The 24,311-nt window shown below is 36.6% G+C and overlaps 1 protein-coding gene across 5 annotated transcripts in view; it reads left to right on the top strand.

Moving 5' to 3' along the window:
- DYNC1I1 (dynein cytoplasmic 1 intermediate chain 1) overlaps positions 1–19,625 on the top strand; it is a 320,393-nt gene extending 300,768 nt beyond the window's left edge. For all 5 annotated transcript variants that reach the window (XM_007982105.3, XM_007982103.3, XM_073009119.1 and 2 more), the window contains 2 exons: positions 1,394–1,519; positions 18,682–19,625. In XM_007982105.3, coding sequence (XP_007980296.1) covers positions 1,394–1,519; positions 18,682–18,792 — 237 coding nt within the window. In that variant the 3' untranslated portion in view covers positions 18,793–19,625. The remainder of the gene's footprint in view (positions 1–1,393; positions 1,520–18,681) is intronic.
- Positions 19,626–24,311: the final 4,686 nt, after the last annotated feature.

Below are 24,311 nucleotides of genomic sequence, written 5' to 3'. Positions count from 1 at the left end.
GGTACTTTTATTATAGAAATTGTGTATTTTTTAAAAATAAATGAGCCGGGAACTTTTGGTTTTTTTGTTGTTGTTGTTCACAATTGACATACAGTGATTTAAGCAAGTGAAAGAATTTTTATTGATTTCAAGATTAAGTTTAAACATAGATTCTTACATATGATGGAGTTTTTATTGCTATTTTAAAGATAGGTATTGGGTCAATAATTTTGTATAAACAGATGGTTTCAATTCCCTGAATAACAGAATGCCAGTGGTACTAAGCCACAGTACATGTTGTATTTCCATATTAATGTGACATGTTTATTAGACACAGGTCTTGAACAGTGGCATGAGATGATCTTAGTGGTCCCCTTTTCACCATATTTTTTCTTTTTGTTTTAATATTTACCTTTTCCTTTCTTAATGGCATGTTGTCATTTCCTATTCAACATTCTTGTAAAAGGCTCAAGAGCTCTGAACTTTATGTCAATTATAAACTTCTAACCTTGAAGACAAGCTTTTACACAACAGATAATGGAAGAGAGGTAGACATACTAAAAAGTCTTTCCGAATACTGAGGTTCTTGGAACAAATACTATAGGTTCCATTGCAGCACCTCCAGTTCACTTTAATTATTATTACTGTGATAATTATCAATGCTTTTAGATTTGAAGTGTTTATTAAAGGAGATATAAGGCATTTTCTATGAGTGGGTGGCTGTATTCTATCACGATGTCACCCTGGAGATAGTGCCAAAGTTGTGGATTGCTTATTACACTTCGGTACTGCCAGAGGGAGGAAGACAGATTTAACAAAAGAGAGAGAAAGGGAGAGAGAGAGAGATAATTTGAGTTTTTTGAAATTTTTTTTTACCTTTATGTTTTCCTTTCTTCTTCTGATCATCTCCTCCCTGATGAGGTTTTGAGGGATCAATACGTATGTTTACATTTTCCTCGAAGACTCACATTAATATGACTTTTATTCCACCACACACCCCCTTTCTGCCTTTTTAGTATCCTTAATTTTGGTAAATCCTGAGATCTCTCTCTCTCCATCTGTCCATAAACTATGACCCGATGGGGAAGGATCCCATTTAGCTCCTGTATTTTTTGTTGGATGTACACTTGTCATAATCCAAAGAAATATTCATGCCACTTACTGCCCGGTGACTATGTAAAAAGACTCTCCCTCCTTTTCTTTTTGTTAAAATGTCTCTTCTCTCTACCCCTTAATTCAGTGGAGCATATGATTTAAGAACAATGAGCGCTTTTTCCCCCGGCACAAGGGATGAATATTACTTCATGCACATGAAGGCAGTTGGTGACTCATCCAGTTAAAAGTATTATTGCAAATTTGTATATTTAAATTCATATTCAGAGATTCTCTTATTCTGTTGTAAACCCTTTGGCAGGTTCCAACAGCAAGTGTGGCCATTGAGGGAGCATCCGCCCTAAACCGTGTTCGTTGGGCCCAAGCCGGCAAAGAAGTTGCTGTTGGGGACTCGGAAGGCCGTATTTGGGTCTATGACGTTGGAGAGGTACATGTGTATTTGTGTTGTTGTTATTGTTTTGACTTGTAGATCTACTTTAGAGACCTAGTGAAATTATTGGCAAGACCTTGTAGGCCACAAGGACCCTCTATAATATGCTTGCAAATTTCCATTGACTTCAATGCTAGTTTGGCGAGACTTCCTTAGGGCATAATTTGATCTTCTGTCTCCATGCACAGGACACTTATGTTAACGATCTAAGCTCCTTTTAGAGTGCTGTAGAATGTCCCCTCATCCTGTGATGGAGAGTGGCACTTCCCACTAATTTCATGAGAATGAAAAGTTTAAAGGCTGGGCTCCGTGGCTCACGGCTGTAATCCCAGCCTTTGGGAGGCCAAGGTGGGTGGATCACAAGGTCAGGAGTTCAAGACCAGCCTGGCCAACATAGTGAAACCCTGTCTGTACTAAAAATACAAAAATTAGCCAGGCGTGGTGGCGGGCACCTGTAATCCCAGCTACTTGGGAGGCTGAGGCAGGAGAATCACTTGAATCCAGGAGGCAGAGGTTGCAGTGAGCCGAGATTGTGCCATTGCAATCCAGCCTGGGTGATAGAGAGACTCCATCTCAGGAAAAAGGAAGAAAAGTTTGCCAAATACATCATGCTAAAATTGAATTTGGAATGTTTTATTTACTTGAAAAATCAAGTTTTGGTTAGTATGTTCAATTAATATATATACTATTTTTATTTAATTAAAGTGTAGCCAATTGAAAATGAGATTAATTAGAATTTTGTGCTGTTTGGTGATACTCAAAATTTCCTGAACATCGTGGCATGTAAAAAAGGAAAAAAAAAATTACATCTTTTATTTCAGACAAATCTCCTTGAATTTGTATACGATCTTAATTTAATGTTACATTATCAGTCAATTGTACTTAAGATTGTCTGTTTATTTTTACTATATGAGAAAGTGTTGACCAAAACCTTCATTTCTGGCGAGATAAAGAATTTTTTCCTTAAAGGAAAAGAAAATATTGAACTTTCAAGCAAAACAAAATAAGAGTGTTATGTAATGCTATTTTGGCATAATATGAATATAACATTTGCATTCCAGGGGGAAAATATACCACATTTGTATGCATAGCATCCTAGACCTAGAAAGTACTCTGTGAGTGCCTGGTGGATGGGTTTAGCTGATCACACTGAGAAGAGTTCTTTATGGTTTCATCAATCAGCATTCTATAAATTTGGCAATCTTAAATGGTTTGTTCTACAATGGAACTTTTGATGACATATTTTATACTGCTATATGGTATAGTTGATTATGTTGAAACAAGCTAGATGGTGTTTAAAAAAATTCAGCCAGGGACAAAAACCGAATGACTTTAGAAATGGGAGTTTTCTATTCTGGATGCATAATTCTAAGTAAAAATACAATCTCTTTCTTTTACTTCATGTTATCTATTTCATTTGACACCCCCTTGACTACTGATACCACAAGCTGAGTTGTTCCAACAGTGACAAAAACTCTGTTAATATTGACCCCACTGATGAAGATGCAAATGGTCTGGTGACTATTGATATACTTTGGAGTCTTTGGGAAAGAGAATACCCTCTCAGTCGGAAATACCGCCAGTAGTGTTACAGCAGTATTTTTTCTTAAATGAGTGTTCTTTATGTTTAATGTATCTTTCTCATGGCCTTCATCAAAGTAAAACTAAATGACAATAACAAAAAGAGATATTCTTTATTGGTCACTTCCTAAAAAATAAAAAAGAGCAAAGGAGAATGTAAAAAAAAAGGCTTTTCTCTCTTTCTGTCTTTTCTTCCTTTCTTCCTTTTCCTTTCCTTTGTTTATAACAAGTGTAATTGTGGGAGAGAAATAGACATGAAGACATGCTCAGAGACACAATGGCAGAAAATAGATAAAATGTAAAAACTTTTTGCTGTACCTCCTTTGCATACACATAATGTCCCTTAACTCACTTAAGATTATATACAATATAATTGTTTTATTCCTCTTTGTTGTATTCTAAAAGGACTGAAAAACAGAATAGTTTAACAATCTGTTTTATATTTTAAAAGGCCTTTTGAAAAGTCTTTATTTTGACTTAAATATTATTTATATACACACTATATATATGCACACACATACATTCATACACAGTCTCTATGCAATAAGGAAACACAACATGACATATATACAGAATTTTCTACAATAAAAGTAATTTTATGGCTTTTGGACAGAATTACTTGAATATGACATATTTTGCGAGTATATATGATTTTACAAACGTTGCTTTGGCTGATATGTGGCTGCTAAAATTTCTTTCTAGGATGCTATCATCATTTCTAAATTGTAAAGTGTTGTTATACTCATATTTCTACTATCGTACTGGCAGGTCAGGCTGGTTTTCATTTTTATGTTATTGCCCTTACTTTTCTAAGTGATATTACAGACTATAGAAATGTCTGCAACTATAGGCCGGTCTCGCCTATTGTCTGGAGTCTAGACAGGCTATAGAAAAATCTCTGTGACATATAATAGGCCAAACAATTTGTAGGGTTGTTTATCCCTACAAATTCACTACCAAGAAAAAGAAAGGATATACTATTTGATTGAGAGTAGGTAATATTACAATCTCTAGCCCTTCTCTGAATGACCGGAAATCAGGATAAGCTTATACACTTGAACAATTCTTTAGGTATTGTTGATCATATACAAAGCAATCCATAGCTCAGAAAAACTCAGACTTAACAAAATAATTGCCTGAACTGTGGTTTTTTTCTAAGTATTTTTATAAATTATATTTATTTGGGGAGAAGGGGAATTTTTGTGTTTCTCTCTGTCACCACTAAGCTTTATTCTAAATCGCTGAAGACCTAGTCTGTAGAGGCACCATGTACTAAAAGGAAAAGTGACTTCCCTACCTCTGAGGCTTAGCTGCAGCCTGCTTCTGAAAGAGGTAGATCCCTTAAGGGCAAATGCTGTCATTATTGTGATTACTATAGGATCGTTCACCAGCCCAGAACTGACAGAACATAACTGTGCTTAAAGAGAAGTGTACCCTCTGGACAAGTGCCTTCTCATTCTTCCAAATCACCTAAACTGCGGAAGGCCAGATGGAATGCTTCCCGGCAGGGTGGCCCACTTGGAATTAGAGGTCCTATCGAAGGCTGGTACATGACTGACTGCAGGGAGGATGGTTGAGCAGAGAGCTATTTAAGAAGAAATAAATATGGCATTGAAGACTAAATTGCCAGTAGGCTCTGCCACCATTTACCAATATTCAAAATTGGTTCCCTGGTCCTTATTAAAACGAAACTAGTAACCACGGTCATGCTAGCCTTGAGATAGAAAACCTTGCTTTATAGAACCCTCTAGAAAGAAGACAAAATGCTTTTACATAAGCTTTGTAATACAATCTGTTTTAAAAAGTAGATGGTAGGTTTTTTAGAGCACATAGTGTTGGTCCATTTTCCTCAGTACATTGAATAGATGTCTGTGGGAAGACATCTCGCATTCATTCTCCCAGTGTTGATTTGAGAGACTTCTTTCAAGCTGGGGAGAAAAGAGCGGCCTGTAGACTAGCTTTTGCCAAGACCCTGTTCCACAAGTGAGGCTGTCTTGAAGGGTATAGGACTTGTGCAATTGCATAGGGCCCCATGCTTAGGGGAGCCCTGAGCTTGGGTCATTGTCTTACAATTGCTAAAAATTTGTCAGGAAGGAATTCCACATATTCATTTTTCACTGAACCATGCAAATTATGTAGCCGGTCCTGTCCACTAGAGTGTTACTCTTAGTGCCACTCATGAGGCAAATCAGGAAAAAAAAAAAAAAAGGCCGTAACCTAGATCATTAGGAAGAAAAAGAAAGCTCTAGAAATGTAGTTAAATGGATGGACACACTACAATCTTCTGATTACCTATTTCTCTTTTTATTCTTTTTTTTTGAGAAGGAGTTTTGCTCTTGCCCAGGCTGGAGTGCAATGGCGCACTTCCGCCTCCCAGGTTTAAGCAATTCTCTTGCCTCAGCCTCCCGAGTATCTGGGATTACAGGCACACGCCACCACACCCAACCAATTTTTGTATCTTTAGTAGAGACAGGATTTTGCTATGTTGGCCAGGCTGGTCTGGAACTCCTGACCTCAGGTGATCCACCCGCCTCGGCCTCCCAAAGTACTGAGATTACAGGTGTGAGCCACTGTGCCCGGCCTCATTACCTATTTCTTAAAACTATTTAAAAATGTTTAGTGAGAAGGGCCATGACTCTACCATGATAAACATCAAGGTACATATAGAGCTAAAGCCATGCTGAAGATCCCAGTTCACCTCCCACAACCCTGTTTTGATCACATCATAGTTTTACCTGAAAAATGTATTAATAATATAATTTGGGGAAAGATCTCTGAGATGCCTACGCCAGTTGGAGTGGAGTGGGACAGGCTTTCTCTCTCCACACCATTGTTGAGATCTCCCTGAAGGGAGCTGCTGTGAGCACTGATGGAAACATCCCCATTCAAGCCCAGGTAGACTTGCCTTCCTGTGAGCCCTGGCACTCCCTGATTAGGGCATTGCAGAAAGGGACTCTGGTATCACCAGTCACCGACAATCGTCTGCCTCATCTCCTGTCCCAGCTGAGGCTGCAGCTGCTGCAGGGAGCCCCAGCTCAGTGCCTCCATGACCATGCCTTCCTCTTATTATGTACACTTATCCTCTATGACTTTTAAGTTGATGGCAGAGAGCAGTGGCTTGAATCCAGATTTAGTGATACAATTTATTATGAACTTCTGAAGGCGTAAACATAGGATTGTGTATGAGCTCACTGAAATCACCAGACTGAGTTTGTCCATCTCCTTTTTTTTTTCTTTTTGTTACATTTAAATGACAAAGACATGAGTAATATCCCACAACCTATTACTCAAGAGGTAAAATATAAAACAGCAATGTTTTCAGGTAGGTCACATGAGGCTGTGTTTATATAGCTCACATTTTTGGTGGTTTGATTTCAGCATTATATCTGGAAAATACACTGTACACATTTATTTTCACAGATAGGGGTCTATTTTCTTTGCAGAGCAGGTGCTGAACTCCCATTAGCATAAATGGAAGTTATGCGAATCTGAATCTGACAAAAGACAGAGAAGACCTCTTTTTATTATTTGGCTATAATTTTTATTCTATCTGTGCCTTGAAAAGTTAATTTACATAGACAGTGGTTGCATGCACCATTTAAATTTTCTGAGATTCAAAATTAAAAATGAGCCCAGATTCTGAATAAGTTTTGAGAAATCTCCAAACTATGGGATGCAATTTATTTGTTTTGGATTATAGGAAGGATTCCATGCAATTAAATGAAACATGGGTAGGATAATAAGTCAAAAATTAACTATTAATATACTTGAAAAGAGAGGTATTCTTGGGTTTTTTTTCAAATGATGTATGAACACACATTTTAAAGAATTAAAAATAAAAATTACTCATTGCCATGGCTCCATTACCAAAGAGCAAGCTTTTCTATGTATATAGAGCTGACTTCAACAGCACATAGGCCAGTATGTATAGAATAATTCATGTGTCCTGATGATTGATAGCCAGCCTATCTACCTGTCTTTCTTGCAGATGTGTTTTATAGAAAGCCTGCCGCCATTGTTAAGGCTTCAGTGCTGTCACACAGATGCGGCTGTCATAAATATCCCCTAACAACTATGTTTGCTGCTTATCTGAATTAGTTAGAATGCTGTTTGCAGCTCCAGTTTTGAAAGAAGCAGTTTATCTTCCACCTCCTATTATTTCTTTTTCCATTAACCTCTTCCAGGGAAGATTTTGTTTTCAGTTGTGATAAATTCACACAGGTTTCAAATCCCTGATTATATTTTACAGTAGTCAAATGATAAAATTACAGAATCATTTTCAGCTCAAAGTAGGATTTGAAGAATAAAATGGCAACTTAAAAACCGTGGTTTGAGAGATGGACAAATCTTATCCTAGCTTTATTGATTTGGTATCCTATTCACTAATTACCTAAGAAAATATGCATAAATCTTTAAATTTGAACTCTGAACTTTGGTAGCATTTCAAATAGCTTGTTTGATATGACTATTTGGGGGCCAAAAGAATAGTATTCATTTTATTATAAATTTCAATAAGTGTAATACATTTAACATTGGAAATATGGGCCTTGAAAAATTCTTGGAAAAGAAAGATGTGGGTTAACGTGAGAGATCAAATGTAACACTGCTAAAAAAGTAAAACATGATTTTAAATGTCCGTTTGAATATATTTTAAAGCCAAAACGAAAAATCAGGAGTGAAAAGTTTATTTGTAACCCCAACCGGAAAAATGGCCTACATAATATATTTTAGAATGATGGTCAAGGTGTTACATGTAAAAACTGTTAATAGGTGCCTCATAAGGTTTCATAGCCAGCAAGAATAAGAATAAAAGAAAAGAGATTCAACGGGCCATTTTTTTAATGCTTTCAACAGCAGTTTGACGTAGTGGCATTTGATAAACTGGAAGTACTAGGAGCTAAAAAGGGTTTCAGTGACACAAAATAAATACAATACAATGATGATTTTTAAGGGGATCACACTTAGGCAATACTTGTTTACTTTGTGGAACTCCTTCATGTTTTCCAGTAGTATAGGGCCTAGGTCAATTCTCCATAAGCAGCCTATGCCTTGAATATAAGTAATTCTCCTCCTTGAGGAAGTGGGTGTACAAAACACAAAACTGAAAAGTTAAACTTGGATTTGGGAGGTTAATTCAAACAAGAGTCCCTTAATAAAAAGAACTGCATTTGCAATCAGCCAGTTTTAGTAACTGTGCTTTATGAAGGCTTTTGTCCCCTGCGCAAGGCAAACCTGATTGCATGGCTGAGTTTTTGCAGCCTCCAGAAGAGCCGAGTTGGTCTCAGGTTAGCAAGATCCAGGTATGATCATCTGAAACACTGGGTGTTTCTCATTACATGAGTGTGGCCGTTAATTTCCTAAGTACTGGCTTGTTCTTAGGTGGATAAACATTATTTTCTTTAGCTGATACCAAATGCTTCCTTTGATTTTCCCTTCATGAAAAAGAAAAGACTTAGGCATAAATTCTTCCAGTGATACCAAACATCCAGATAAAATGTTAAAATCCAAATACCTGGTTCTGTCTATAACATCTAGATAGCAGTTGATGACGTAAGAACAAAGCATCAAGATTTTCAACTAGATTTTTCAGTTTTTACTTGAATTTTTAGTGTTATAGCCACAATGCTGTGCTATTAAGTCAAAGGGCACAAAGGTATATTTGCATGGGCAGATTTGGGATGCTAATAAATATAATTAAATAAAATAAGCCTCTTTGAAATAATATATTAATTCATTTGTCATAATAAATTATATGTATTTGAAATTAAATATTTTGGGTAAAATCTGTGATTGTAATGTTAGTATTAACTTTATTTCTTCTGGGAAAAGTGCTTAATTTAAAAAAGAAAAGGTGCAATTAATTCCAATTAATGTTGTATGTATTCATCTTATAGTGTGTGTAATAGCAGTGGCTTTCACTTTGATAATTATATATGTAAAAGACCATGATTAAACTAATTTTTATATAAATAGTATGCTTATTCAGATAGCATTAGTATATGAAAATGGACTTACAGGATTAATATCTTCTCAAGTAAATGTTTTTTCTGAATTGATAAGAAATACTTATGACTTCATGTACTATGGAGTAGTTGACTCAATGAAAAGAAAGCCCTAATATCTAATAATACAAACAGCAAATTAATGTGTGTATAGTAATTTGCAATATTCAATGAAGTTCATATATTCTCATTTTGGTGATAAATGATCTATGAATATAAACCTTCTGAAAGAAGAACCAGTTTGTATAATTAATCATCTTCACGATTCTTCTGTGGTTTCAAACTGTCATCTTCAATAGCAGTTTGGATTATGAAGCAGTTGTTAATTATAGTGTTAATTTTTTTATGGCTGACAAAATTGTGTTTGGTTCTATAATTTCAAAATTGCTAAATTTTATCTTGAAAAATTGCTGCTTAGAGCAGTAGCCTCAAATCACAGCTTTAAAAGCTAAATGTGAAGTCTCTCCAATCATCTGTGAATGTAGATTAACCCTGGCCTGTATAGAATGGAGTTGTTTCTTACATGTGTATGTGTGCTACTGTTGGCATATCTAAAATATAATACATAATCAAGTATCTGCTTATGCATGTTTCCTGTGTAAATATTTATACACCACGTAGGTTGGACTTGAAAAGTGAGGAAGTGAATGAATCATTATATTTCACTTTCAAGGAAAGCTTACATGAATTTTTGAGAATGTCAGCTATCAGAACATCTTTTAAATTTTAAAGCATGAGTTACTTATCACTTAAGAAATATCCAAATTGCTAACATTGTAAAAGCAATTTCGTACTTTTAACCTAATAGATAAAACAGTCTCCCATTTCTAAGCTCTTTCTCCTAATAACCAACCAATAGTTTCTTAATATTCAGAATAAATTTTTTCTTTCTGTTGGTCTCAGCATTAAGGTCCCTTAGATAGAAAGTGAACATAAATGAATATTTTTAAAGTGAATGAATAAATAAGAAAGTGAAAACCTTCTAGTATGATTAAAAAAAAAAAAAAAGTTACCCTTGTGACTTAAAAAAAAAAATTCAGATTGTCAGCCCTCCCTTGATTATCACATTCCTCAGATTTTTTTTTTTTAACCTTTGGAAGACCACATCCACAGAATTGTACACAAAGTGGTTATTTGATGATTGTCTATTAAAACACAATAACCCAGTCTAGCAAAGTGCCTGGCACAAAATAGGCACCCAGTAAATATTTGATGGGTGAATGAATGATTCATGTGTGAAAATTTGAGGAAAAATTAAGGGAAAATTTAATTGTTTAGCGCATTCAGGATGTAGCCTCCAAGTTGGCTACAGATTGATGCACAGGAAAAAAATTACTTAACTGTAGTTGCAGGGAAAAGGATATTTAGAAAGTATCTTTAGAAAAGCGTGCCTATCCTTCCCCCCAATCTCTTTCCCCGTTTCCCTCCCCTCCTGTGCTTTTAAAAGTGAGCAGTTGGCCACTAGTGTAATAAAAGCATAACAGTTGATTCAAACAGTTGTCAAACCACTGGAAAAATGCTTCCTTTTCATTGTGCTTTTTTTGGACACTATAGATATGGTAAATCATGAACTGCGTTATAAAAATACCTCTTTTATGCCCAAACATTCCGTAGGAGGGAATGACATTTCTTTTATTACCTTGGTAAATATTTTTAAGGTGTTTAGCAATAAGCCTTCTTTTTGTCAAAACTACTTAGATGCAGCAGTTGCTAAGAATTTACCAGAAAACCTATAGTTAATAATATCAGGAAAAGAAGGGATATGTGTTTAGTAGCTTATGTGACAGGTGAGCTTGTGTAGCACATGCTTTAGTTTTTCCTACCATTTTCTTGATCTTTTGTGTTATGGAAAAAGAAGTTATCCATGTTTAGAAAGTTTATTTCTCATTATTGTCCATCAACCAGCGTTTTTAGCATTTTCTCCATCTTTTGGGCAGAGAAATAGATTATTCCAAACAGTAAGGAAAACAATAAGGCTAAAAGATTTCTGAGGAAAGAAGGATGATAAGATATTACTACAAATGTGAAACAAGACTATTTGTCTTCAGGTCTTCGTGAATTAACTCTTTCTTTGGCTATTTGTTGTTGTTGTTGTTGTCGTTGTTTTTCTTCCAAAGGTAAAACCTTCAGAATGTTGTCATGCTTCCTATAATGCTAAATTTTAACATGAAAAATATTTTACATGTTACTTTCTTAAGATAGCGTTTAAGGAGAAGGATATATATTTCTTTCTGTATTCACTGGCTTATTGAAGTTGATAGAGACCCATATTTGTTACTATTTACTTTGACTTTTATGTCCTACCTTATTTCTGTCCTTAATTAGGTGGTAATGGATTTTTTTAAAAGTATTACTCTTAAAAAAAAAAAATGCGGTAAAAATAAACTACTCCTTTAAAGATATGGGGGAAGAGACCTTTGGCAGAGAGGTCTGAAGCTTCATGGGTGGGTGAGGGTTCCCTTAGATGGGATTTCCAGATGAAAAGAAATTCAAAGATAATCAAATCCCATCTGTCCACCATAGGTAAGAGTGTTGCTAAATTTTACAGAAATTTTTACCTATTGACTGGTAATAGCAGACTGTGCTGTACAGAGACTAATATAACTCCTACTTTGTCGACTTCTTTGAAACTGCTCTAAATAAGTTACATACCATATATCTTTTTGTGGTAAAACACTGTAGTATATTTACACCCTCTGTATATTGCATTCTGGCTTGGAATTCTGGTCCGTGGTTTCATCCATTGTTAGCCGTGATGCTAGACTCTCCCGGGAGTTAAATACAGTGGGGCTGTATTTATGTGAAGCGGGTATGCTTGGTCGTTCAGTGGCTGTTTCATTGCATATTACCTCCCACTTTGCTCCCATCTGTGTGTGTGGTAAAGGGAATTGTCCTAAAAAATATAGGCTTCCTCTGAACACAGACGTGTATTTGTATACCAGTAAGTCAACCATCTCCTGAATTTGGGTGCCATTAATAATTGTCCTTTTAAAAAGGCTTTTAGAGCTTAGAGGGGGTTAGCAGTTGTTCTGTGGAAACCAATGTACACTTCTACATTTTCTGTAAATGCTTTAAAAAATAATGTATATTAAAGTGAAAGGAAATCTGTAAGATATCTTTTTAACAGAAAAGTTTAATTTTGAGATTAATACAGAGGTGAATTGTCGTGTATCTCTTGGAAATCAATGGTTAACATGATAGTCTCACATACTTTTTAAAATTACTTCATCTAACTGAAAAATTACAAAGAGGCTGATGAGCCACACATCCCATGGAATATTTATCTTGAAACCTAAAGTCCTACTCACTTAATGTGTTGGCCATACTTCATGTATGTGAGAAACCAACTGAAATCAGAGTGCTTTTCTAATGTCTTAATTTTGCAAGATTTAAAAAAAAAAAAACTAAAGTAAGCAATACCTGAGACAGATATTTTTACTATGAAAAATATTGCATTGGGATGGTGAACATTACTACAGATAATGCAGCTATTTAAAATTATTATAGCTGCAATTACTAAAAAATGAGGAAGATTTGACTGAGAACTATTCAAAATGGTTATTAGCCATGTGATTATAAAGAGGAACATATGAATGATATTTGCATGTTTAACCTTGGTTATAAAAAGTCATTTGATTTTTTTAACAGCGTGTACATCAGTTATAAATCCTTACAACTTTAGGTAAAAATGAAGAATCCCACTGTGGAAAGCGCCACAAGGAAATAGATGGATTAGGATGTATTAGTCACATGTGAAAAATAAAAAATATGTATGTGCATGGCTACATATGTGTGTGGATGTGTATAGTTACAATAAATAGTTATATTTTAAACTTGATTTTTAAATGAACAATGGAAAGTAGCAACTCTGAAAGAATTCTTGTGATTTGCAAGAACTCTTTCCCTGTCCCCCATTCATGAAAGTTAGCTATTATTAAAAGCCTGACTACTTAGGAAATTATTTGTGTGAATATTTAAGACATAAAATGTTACAAAATATAAGGTAAACTTCTAAAAAAAAAAAGTACAGCTCTGAATAGGTAAAAAGAAGAAAGTAGAAGAAAGAGAAGAGGCAAGGAAGCAAGAAAATAAAAAAAATTAGAAGAGAGGAATAAACATTAAGAAGGAAAAACAGCATCATGTTCAGGGTTTATAATGTACAAGCAATGTGTTAAGCTCATTACATTTTTTTGTTTTATTTAATATTCAGTCCTAGAAGATGGATCTTATAATTTATTTCACACAAATGAGGAAGTAAAAAGATAAAGATCAGAAGTGTTAAAACCATACATTCCCTAAAGACACACAGCAAGTTAATGGCAAATCTGGGGGAAAAAAAAAAGCAGGATCTGGCTGGTGAAGTGGAAAAAAGTCAACCCTGGCTCCATTCTCAAATGTTATTACTCCACAATCTGTGCCTCCCTTTAGGTATACAGGACACCCGGGCAAGGCGAGCAAGGGGTTAGACTGGTAGGTTTTTCAGGGGTGAAGTGGGACCGGGTCCAGAGGCAGTCTCCAGTCCACTCAGGCAGAGACGAGGGGACAGATCCCTGACATGGTCAGAGAAATAGTGGGGTAGCCTGAGGGGTGGGGCTCTGGGAGGCTAAAATGATACATTTTCGTGAATTTTTCCACAATTTTTGCACTTTTGCTTTTGCTTGTTGACCTTTTGTCTTCCAAGAATCTTAGAAGATTTAAAACAATCTTCAGAATCTTGGAGCAGGTGATTCAAAACACATTACCTGCCTGCCCTTCTGTCATGGAATGCTGGCATTTCTCAAAGGGGTGAGGCTTGATTGCCCCACACTAACAGATGAAAGTTATGTGGTCTTTAGCAAATCATTTAGCTCCCTATACTGTCCTCTCCTACCTGTTAAAGAAAGGTCTATGCCCTGCTTCTTAACATCCTCACATAACAATCAGAATTAATTCCTAAGGAAATTTTTTAAAAAAACAGAAAAATACTGTAAAATGGGTATGTATGCCACAAAACATATCATTTGGGGAGCCTGTTCAATTTGACTGATAATTTAAAGAAAAAGAATGCATGACAATCCATGATAAACTCATAGTACTTCCTTTACTTAAATTACCTTTCTCATGCTCTCCACATCTCTGTTGATGAGTGGGTCAGACATCATCATCCCTACTTTACAAATGAGGCAATGAGAGGGTAAGTGCCTGACCATTGCCAGCAACCAAGATGAGAACAGCACTTGAGTCTCCTGTCCAAATCGGAGGTTCATTTTACCTCCTTCTTATGTCCAAATTGCTACCTCAGTAACTACCTTTGCCCTTAGTTTCATTGGTTGTAAAAATAGGATCATATCGCTAGGCGCGGTGGCTCACATCTGTAATCCCAGCACTTTGGGAGGCCAAGATGGGCGGATCACTTGAGGTCAGGAATTCGAGACCAGCCTGGCCAACATGGTGAAACCCAGTCTCTACTAAAAATACAAAACAAATTAGCTGAGTGTGGTGGTGCATGCCAGTAATCGCAGCTACTTGGGTGAATGAGGCAGGAGAATCACTTGAACCCAGGAGGCGGAGGTTGCAGTGAGCCAAGATCATGCCACTGCACTTCAGCCTGGGCAACATCTCAAAAAAAAAAAAAAAAAAAAAAGTGATCTCTCTTAGAGTTAAGATTTTATTATCTCAGGAATCTGAACCTCGAGTGCTTTGGCATGAAAGTGCTTTATATGTTTAGCAAAAAATTAGAAAACAGTCATTGAACCAGGAGATGGACTGGCTGTTGGTGAACTCAGTCGATGAAGCAGTTGGAATATCTGAGTCATCCCTAACCTATGAGGCAGACTTCATCAGAGATGAATCTAGAGGCAGAAAATGTTTCCAGATCCACTTTGACTTAGAACAATGCTGGGCAATTTTTGAAGTTTTTAAAAATTTTTTTAAATGGTGTTCCCTTAATTTAACTATACATTTTTAATTGGTCAAAATAACTTACGAATTTTTTTCCTATCACAAATGTAAATTGTTTGGAAATTATTCTAAGCTATTATTCTCAGAGAAAAAAAAATCCATAGTGATGCTCTAGATTTAGCCTTTAATGCCTTAATAGAAACCTGAAGAGATGCTGAAGCAATGTTATTAACATGCCATTTGCCTCCCTGTTACTTGCTTGACACACAACAGGTAACAGGAAATGTTACAGTTGTCACTGAAGGAAGGTAAATTTTAGGCTATTCATATTTTAATGTCAGTGAAGTTTTTTTTTTGCCAGTATTCACACAGTTTGACCTACAAAAATCATAATTAATTTTTGTCAGTATTTCATAGTCATCATATTCCAAAACAATTCACTACTGTATCTTTAATTCAAACACAGTGCCTGACATATAATTCGTACTCAATCAATGCTGATTGAATGAGTATTGAATAAATTTATATGCAAGGTAGGACATGAGATCAGTCTGTTCTGTAAGAAACATGAACAAAGATTTTTCCTATTTAATGATAAAGATAGTATGGGATTTAAAAATCTCTTAGAGAAAATCATAAATGCATTTATGTTCTTGAGCCTCCTTTCTAGCCATTTCTAATCAGAGAGTACCAGGTGAGAGGAACCAGGAACTGCCAAGGGTAGGAAGGGCAGTTCTGTCCAAACGGATGCTGTTTACAGTCATGGAAACAGCAAGGTGAAGAGAGTGGCCCTCTTGTTTGTTAGGACACCTGTTTGGTTTTACCTACAAGTAATTCTAATGTCAAAAATTATTACTTTGGGTGTAGAAATAGCCTGTGAATACACATTCACACGTTCAAGCTAAGATTATACTTAAAGTACTTCCTGATGGTGATATTTAATTCTAAAAATGGGGCAGTCTGCAGTTCACCTTCTAAATCTAGCATTACAATCACCTTGGGTTATTTTTACAGTCAACAAGATGAAAAGTGTAATAGGATGAGGTAGATAAATTGATTTCAAGTTTCTAGAAGGAATTGTGTTTTCATCATGTTCTACTCTAGAATTTTTGTGAACCAAGAAAATAAATATTTCTGTGAAAATTATAATACCATAAAGAGGAAAAGACTTGGCAAAACAAATATCCCTAAAAAACAAACTTCAAACATTTTGCCAATCTAAATGAAACTTCAGCAGATCAGAAAGAGGACAAGATGTGTTAGATTACTGTGACACTTTTGCGAGGGTGAATCTGTATTTCTAAGGGCATGTGTTAGTATTACAGCACTATTACTCCCACCCCCATGAAGAAAGTCACATATAATTCACTTGCTGGTTTATGTTTTGTGTGTTTAAAAGAAACATTTAAATTTGATAAAATTCAATTTTGAGAAGTTATGTAATTTTTGAGATGTGCAATTTTATATAGTGTAAATGTTCTAAACTGTATCTAGACATTTATTCAAACCTTAATGTTCCATAATCTTTACTAGGGCTGTTTCTGAACAGTCTTGCCATGACTACTACATGAAACTATGTAAATGCATTTACCTATTTTATTGTTATACACATTGCTATCAATAAAATATTGCGTAGGTCATCGTATATTAACTTAAATTTGTACCATTTTAACTAATAATATAGCTTTATGTTTGGAAACGAAACTCAGCTCTTTATGAGCAAGGTACTGTGTACTATTGAGACCTGTATTTTTCCTCCAATATTTAAAGTTATATGAAGTTATGGGGCATTTCAGCTTTAGTCTGATTCTTACTTTATATAGGAAAAAGTTATAAATGTGTTGTCATGATTAGGCTTTTGTCTCTTCTTGGGCTTTTGTTTCATGGTTATTTTTGGAAAGGCTTGCTCGGCGGTTGGAAGAGAGAAAAGAAATAGTGGTCCTATTCTTTTACATAAATGTGATACCAACCCTTTGCTGGTTATGTTTTTAGTGAGCTTGTTTGTATCATACATTTTGGGGGCCTCATTTCCCAGGTACAGTATTTTCTAAAATTGAAGAGAAAAATGAAGAATCGTGGAATACAGGATAAGAGCCCAAAGTAGGGAAAACAGACTGAGCAAAAAGTTATCAGCATCATTCAAGACTATTGTGAACTTGTGTTATTGCCTACAAAGAAATTTGGATTCATTTCAATAACTGTAGTAGCATTTAACCATTCAGAAACTCATTCATGTGACTAAGTAAGAATTCTTATTGGTACTGCACTTCGCAAAATAAGTCAAAGAACTTAGTTTCCTTGCCTGTATATAATTTCCAGAATTATATACTTGAAACATTTAGCCTTAATACCAGAACACTAATTTAAGGATATACTTTGCATAATGAAGTTGCCACTTTCCAATAACTTTTCTTGGACAGATAGTGTTTGAGAATATTATCCTTGTAATAAAAATTTTAAGTTCTAATCATTTGGCTCTGTGTGGTGAGAAATTTTCCAGCTGCAGAAGCAATCTCAAAGCTTAGGTTTACTTGCTTCCTCTTTTTTCATTAAAAAGTATATTAATTGAGATGCCTGTGTGTTCTTAATGTTTATGGAACATGTGGATAATGTACTGTAGCACTAGTACCTATGGTTGAATTACACTATATTATAGGGTAAAACTCCAAGAAAATGCGTCTAAAATCTAAATCAATTTTATTCTCTGTGAAAACCATTCAGACTTCTACGAAATCCTGTTTCTCATCCTCAAATATTCTATCCCAGATACTTGCATGATATTTTTAAGCAATTTATTTTTGGATGCTATGTGGAGAAAACATTATCCTTTAAAACGACTAACAAAAATTCATAGATTCAGTTTGCATTGGAAGAGCCATTAATTTCCTCCTCACTGAATAGTACACAGAAGATATTTTGGAAATTTTATAAATCCCCTTTTTGATGAATCAGTATAGCATACTGGCTAGGGATGTTCATAATGGAACCAGATTCCATTGACACTGATATTTGCTAGCTATGCAACCTTAGTAAGATTATTTAATCTTTGTGTGCCTCTGATTTAGGAATATGAGGCACAATAGGATTCTTATGATGAATGAGTTAATACATGTAATGTACTTAGAATAGAACTCTCGGTAAATAATAGCTACTATTACTATTATTCATAGTTATGATCATATAAATCTTACTGGAAAGGCCTAAGTACTATTTCATAGGAGGAATATTTCTTTGTATATATAAGCTATTCTTTTGCCTTCATACCGCCCCATCAGCAACACTTTAGAAAAAGGATTAATACCATTGACTAGGGATAAAATATACAGTTATTTGAAAATCTTGGTCAATAATGCAGTTTTTATTTGCTGTGTTCACTGTAAGTCTGGTCTTCTTATGAAAAAATTTCATTACTAAAAGCACTTTAATGTGGCTACTGTAACTGTATAGTTTACATAGGTTTTAAAATTTTATAAATTCTGTGAGTGCTTTTGCTTACAAGAGTGACATGGTTCTCTTGTTAAAGAGCAACACCTCAGGCCCTGCTTGATCCAAAGAAGAATATTTGATTTCCTTTACATTCCAAGGGAAATATCTGCTTTGGAGGGGGTGAGGGCAAAGGGATAGTCATTCAGGCTTCAGGGCTTTCAGATAGGAAAGATATCTTGTTCATCATTTCTCCATTGATTTGCTTTGCAGCTTGCAGTTCCCCACAATGATGAATGGACCCGATTTGCCAGGACCCTTGTGGAGATTCGCGCTAACAGAGCTGATAGCGAGGAGGAAGGCACTGTTGAGTTATCTGCCTAGTGGAAATGAGCCACCCCCACTGCAGCCCCCAACTTTGTGTCCTAGAGCTCAGCGTCTGCAGTCAAGTCTGTTGTATTCGGTGTCCATTCAGTATCAGTATTGCTGTGACATTTTGGGTGCCATATTGTACCAGCTTTGCTCCAAGCATTCTAAATGTGTCCCACCATGCTTTCCACTGACCCAAAATTCACCAGAGCATTTCTATCTTTATATTTCTGTCTCAAAAATGAAGGGAGGGGGGTTATGGGTTAAGTTGCTGCCTTTTAACTACTTAGTAGCTGTATTTAATAGCTGGAAACCTCTGGTTAAATTTGTGCTTACATGCACTCCTGGCATAGTCCTATTAAATCCATATGAAGCCAGATATGATTGGGTGCAGATGTGGTGTGCCTCATGTTATGGTACAGGGCCAAAGACTTGAGATGTGGTGTTTTACATGGTGACTCACATTATGAATGGATTTACTAGAAGAACATTGCTGCTCCTTATTTATTGTAGTGTGCTGCATGGAACGTATTTATTTGAAAGCATTAAAATAAACGATCCTAGAGCATGTGCATAATGAGAGGACTGTATTCTCTCTGCTGCTGTTGAGGTTACATTAAGTTCCAAATAACAATTACAGTATGCCAGTTCCACTGAAGACATGAAATCTTTAGAGGTTTGTTGCAGTGAACGAAATGAATTTTAATGCCTATTATTTCTAGGTACTTTAACAATATTTCAAATATCATTGACCACTAATACTTGTCATTGAAGCTAACACAGTCTGACAAAAGTCTATGGTTCCTAAATATGACATCAGTGTTGCCAATAAAATGTTTCAAACCAGGTCTGCACCAGTGTAAGTAAATCCTTTGCTTGGGGAAAACTTGACTGGAATTCTGCTGTGACAAGAGGTGGGAGAGATACATTAGAGCCATGTTAAAGACCGATCATGAATTTATTTGAGCAGCCAACCTGGCCGGACTTAAACCAAGACTCCTAGTTTTATTTTTATGAGCGAATGTGTGTGGTTTTGTGGAAAGCTCCTCCTTCTCACCTTTACCAAAACCACCCTTGCCCACAGACAGTTGTTGGAGTAAGAAAGGTAGGTTAAGATGAACAAATACCAAATGTCCTCCTACACATATCTTTTTAAAAACAATTTACACCAGAAAAATGATGTTTATTACTATTGGACTAGGAAATATGTCTATAAACAACGTTAATAAACTTTTTTTTCAAAAGGTCATTTTATGCCCAGGGAAAATGAAAACAAATAACAGTTGAGTCATGAAAAACATTCGAAGACAGGCTTTGGCTTTTTAGGAAGGGAATTTCCATTAGGGCTTTGTTGGTAGGGATTCCTTGAACTGTACGGTTTCTTTTATTTTTAAAATAGTGTTATTCTTTTTCTCCAAGTATCCTACAATATTTAGGTATTGAAATCCTTTGTAAACAATAAAAATTTTATAGATAGCAAATGAGTATCTGAAATAGGTTTAAAAGCATTTGAATGAAAAGTACTGGGAAAAAAAGTTTCACAGTCATACAGTAAAGTACCTAAGAATAAAAACTCAAAACCCATGAGTTATTATGATAGACCAAATTGAATGAGTCAATGAGTGATGATGTGAAAAGTACAAAGACCTGAGTCACTTATATTAGGCACATAAAATGTTACAAGAACATGTGTTCTTATATATCCCACTGTGGTAGCTGGTCTCCAAGGCAGTTCCCAATTCTTGTGCAGGCCATCCCATGTTGAATCTGGGCTGACCTTATGTGACTGACACAATGCCAGGAAGTGATGCTACATGATTTCCATTATGTCTTAGTTAATTTAGACTGCTACGTGGTTTCCAGGATGTCTTGGTTAATTCAGTCTGCTATAACAGAATACTGTGGTATTCAGACTGAGTGGCTTAAGCAACAGAACTTTATTTCTCACAGTTCTGGAAGCTGGGAAATCCAAGGTCAAGATGCTGGCAGATCTGATATCTGGTGAGGGCCATCTGCTTAGGTTGCAGATGGCTGTCTTCTCATTGAATTCTCACATGGTGAGGAGAGAGAGATGATCTCTTTCATGTCATTACTTATAGGGCACTAATCACATTTATGTGGGCTCCACCCTCATGACCCAATTATCTCCCAAAGGCCCACCTCCAAAAATTGTCACATTGAAAATTTAGGCTTCAATATATGAATTTGGGAGTGAACATAAACATTCAGTCCACAGCCCAGGGCAAGGTTATAAGAAGACGTATATCCTCCATCTAGGTTTCTTGGCACAAACAATCTTGGTCCCTGAGCTACTATGTAAGAAGTACAACTACCCTGAGACCTCCAGGCCATACAGAAGCTGACCATGGAGTGGTCGTGTAGATATAAAGAGAAATACACAGCCAGTCCATAGCCATTTAAGTCACCCCAGCTGATGTCCCAGATGAAATGTGGTAGCCAGAAAGATGTGCCTTTCAGATTTCCTATTACAGAGAACATGGTTGAATGACAGTTATGCTGCTCTATTTTGAAACCCATCACCAAGTTTGACCAAGGTCATGCTTCCTGCATGCTCTTGCCAGCCAAGACTAAGTATGGCAAAGATCCTAAGGCTGGCCTGTATCTAGGAGACATAAGACTTATTTGAAGTAACTTTGGCTCTAGGACTTTATGTCAGCATTGCTAAAACTTTCTCAGAACTACACTTCAATCTAAGACTAGGCAACTTTCTTCCCTCCCTCCTTCCCGTCCTTCCTTCCTTCCTTCCTTCCTTCCTTCCTTCCTTCCTTCCTTCCTTCCTTCCTTCCTTCCTTCCTTCTTCACCTCCCTTTCCCTCTCTCTTTCTTGAGGCCTGACAAACATCACTGTCTGATGGCTATCCAGCCTAAGCTGGTTAGGGATGTCCTAGGCCTTATAAAAGAACAAAGAAACCATACCTCAAAAGAATTGCAAAAAAATAGTGTGTGCCATTAGGAGCCTGAGGAGTAGCACTGGGATTGGATTTTGAGGTGTTTGATCAAGGGAGCCAGAATGTTGATTAGATAAGGAATAATTCATTGACTTTGAGGGTTTTGTGTGTGTGTGTGTATGTGTGTATGTGTGTGTTAAGGAAGAGGGAAGCTATATGACTTTATACTCTGGCACAGAACCTAAGGAATAGGGTCACTCTTAGAAGTCTGAAGAAGCTGTAGCCTACATTCACTAGAGTGAAAATGCCTGAGTTGCCCTGGTAGATAGTACAGGAAGGAATAAAGAGGTTGAAGGAAATGGATATGTTAGAATAGATATATTATTTAAGTTCAGAAGACACACTCAAGGGTTATGTTACATAGGAACACCCAGAGTACACACCCTTCAAAGCCATTAGCAATGAGCTGGTGAGAGAGGCATTGGCATCTCTAGAATGTTTAGCAGTAGCTTTCCTTTGTAGGTCAGGGCTGATGGTAGGAGAGGCAGTCACAGAGTGGGGCTTGCTAATATCCATGGGGATGATGAGACCCCGGAGTAATAATGGCTAGGTGGTGGCAGTTAACCACCAGAAGTCAGGAAGCCACAACTGCCATAATGACCAGCTAGATCAGAGAAGCAGCCAAGAAGCCTTTACCCATAGGAAGTTGTGGGAGTAATTAAAAGAACATGGCATCCCTAGTGGCAAAATAGACAGGCAGCCAAAAGGGTGTTGCTTAACTTCTATGACCAAAAACATAGAGGCAAGAATGGAGAAGCAGAAGACTGAAGACTGTTAACTCAATAAAAAGCCACATACCTCTGCTCACTGTCCAGTCCAGTTCTGAGCCAGTTTTCCAGTCCAGAACCCATTGACTGAAGATTGCTAGGAGGTTGCTAGAAGGGAGGACATCAGGAGGGAGGACACCACTGCTAAAATCTATTGTGATGATCTCCCCAGTCCTTCCCCAAAAGGACTTATGGGCATTTATTCAGGTGAACATACAATGCAGAAAGAAAGAAATCAACATTTGAAGACTATTGGGTACACTATCTGAGTTCACATTGAAATGTTATGGGAGTGGTGACTTATGGCAACAATGTAACGTAATGGAGTGTTTACTAAAGTCTAGGTCTCAGTGGGCTCATTGGGTCTATGGACACACATGGTGGGTCATTCCATCATTCCTCCAATCCTTGAGTGTTCAATTAGAATTGATATACTTACATCAGGTACTTGGCCTCTGCAATAAGAGCTCTCACAGAAGGGAGGGCCAAATGGAGACCTCTGAAATTGCCACATTCCCATCTTCCCCTGCCAAGATAGCAAATACAAAATATTACATCTCAGAGTACAGCTAGGAGGATGGCAGAGATTGGTGCCACTCTTAAAGTCCTAAAAGATATAGAGTGGTGTTCCCTACAATATATCTGTTTAATAACCCAGTATGCCCCCTTTATAAATTAAATGGATCTTGGAGAATAACTGATGAGTACTGCAAGCTCAACCAAGTAAGATCACTGATCATAGCTGCCTTGCTAGATGTGGTGTCATTCCTAGAACAGATTAATAAGGCTTCTGGTACATGGTACGTGACCATTGATGGATGAATGCATTCTTTTTCATTCCACCTATAAAAGAAGATCAGAAACAGTTTACACTCATGAGGAAGAACTATTTTAATTTATAATTTTACCTCAGGGCTATGCTAATGTCTCTCCCTCTATAATACTCCAAAGATGCCTAGACAGCTTGGTCATCCACCGGATGTTACACTGATCGATTACATCAATGGCATCACATAGATTGTGCAGAATAAGCAAGAATTAACTAATGTACCAGAAGCCTTGGTAAGATATATGCACTCCAGATGGTGGGGAATAAATTCAAGGAAGATTTAAGGACTTGCTACTTCAGTGGAGCTTTTTGGAATCTCCCGAATGTTTAAGAGCATGCTGGGCTATCCCCTCCAAAGTAAAATAAAAACCGCTGACGCTTAGAGCCCCCACCACAAAGAAGGAAGCACAGCACCTGGTAAGACTCTTTGGTTTTTGAAGTTAACACATTCCATATCTAAGAATACTGCTCTGTGCATCTACTAATTGGCATGCACAGTTTTGGGTGAGGCTCAGAATGGGAAAGGAATTTGCAGCAGGTCAAACTGTAGTGCTAAGAGCTCTGCTGCATGGGCCATAAAATCAGCAGATGCTATGATATTAGTGGTGTCAGTGGTGGGAGAAGATGTGGCATAGAATTTTTGGCATGTCCCAGTTGGAAAATTATGTAGTGGCCCATGGGATTCTAGAGGAAGACCATGCCATCTGAAGCAAAAACAGCACATGGCATATTAGCGAATCCTGGTAGAAATTAAGTTCTTCACCATGGGATATAACTTTATGCATCCAAACAGCCCATTATAAGTTGAGCCCTGTCAGCTATACCAAGTCATAAAGTTGGATAGACCTAAAAGAAACTTCTTATAAAATAGAAACTGTGCATTGGGATGTACAGAACTGAGGGCTCTGAACATAAGTAAGCTGCATAAGCAAGTAGCTCAGAAACCCATCGTCACCCAACAGGATTTTAC

This window comes from Chlorocebus sabaeus, chromosome 21 (genome assembly GCF_047675955.1).
Source record: "Chlorocebus sabaeus isolate Y175 chromosome 21, mChlSab1.0.hap1, whole genome shotgun sequence".
Lineage (NCBI taxonomy): Eukaryota > Metazoa > Chordata > Mammalia > Primates > Cercopithecidae > Chlorocebus > Chlorocebus sabaeus.
The sequence above is the reverse complement of the archived record's forward strand: the minus strand, read 5'-3'. Positions and strand labels throughout refer to the sequence as shown.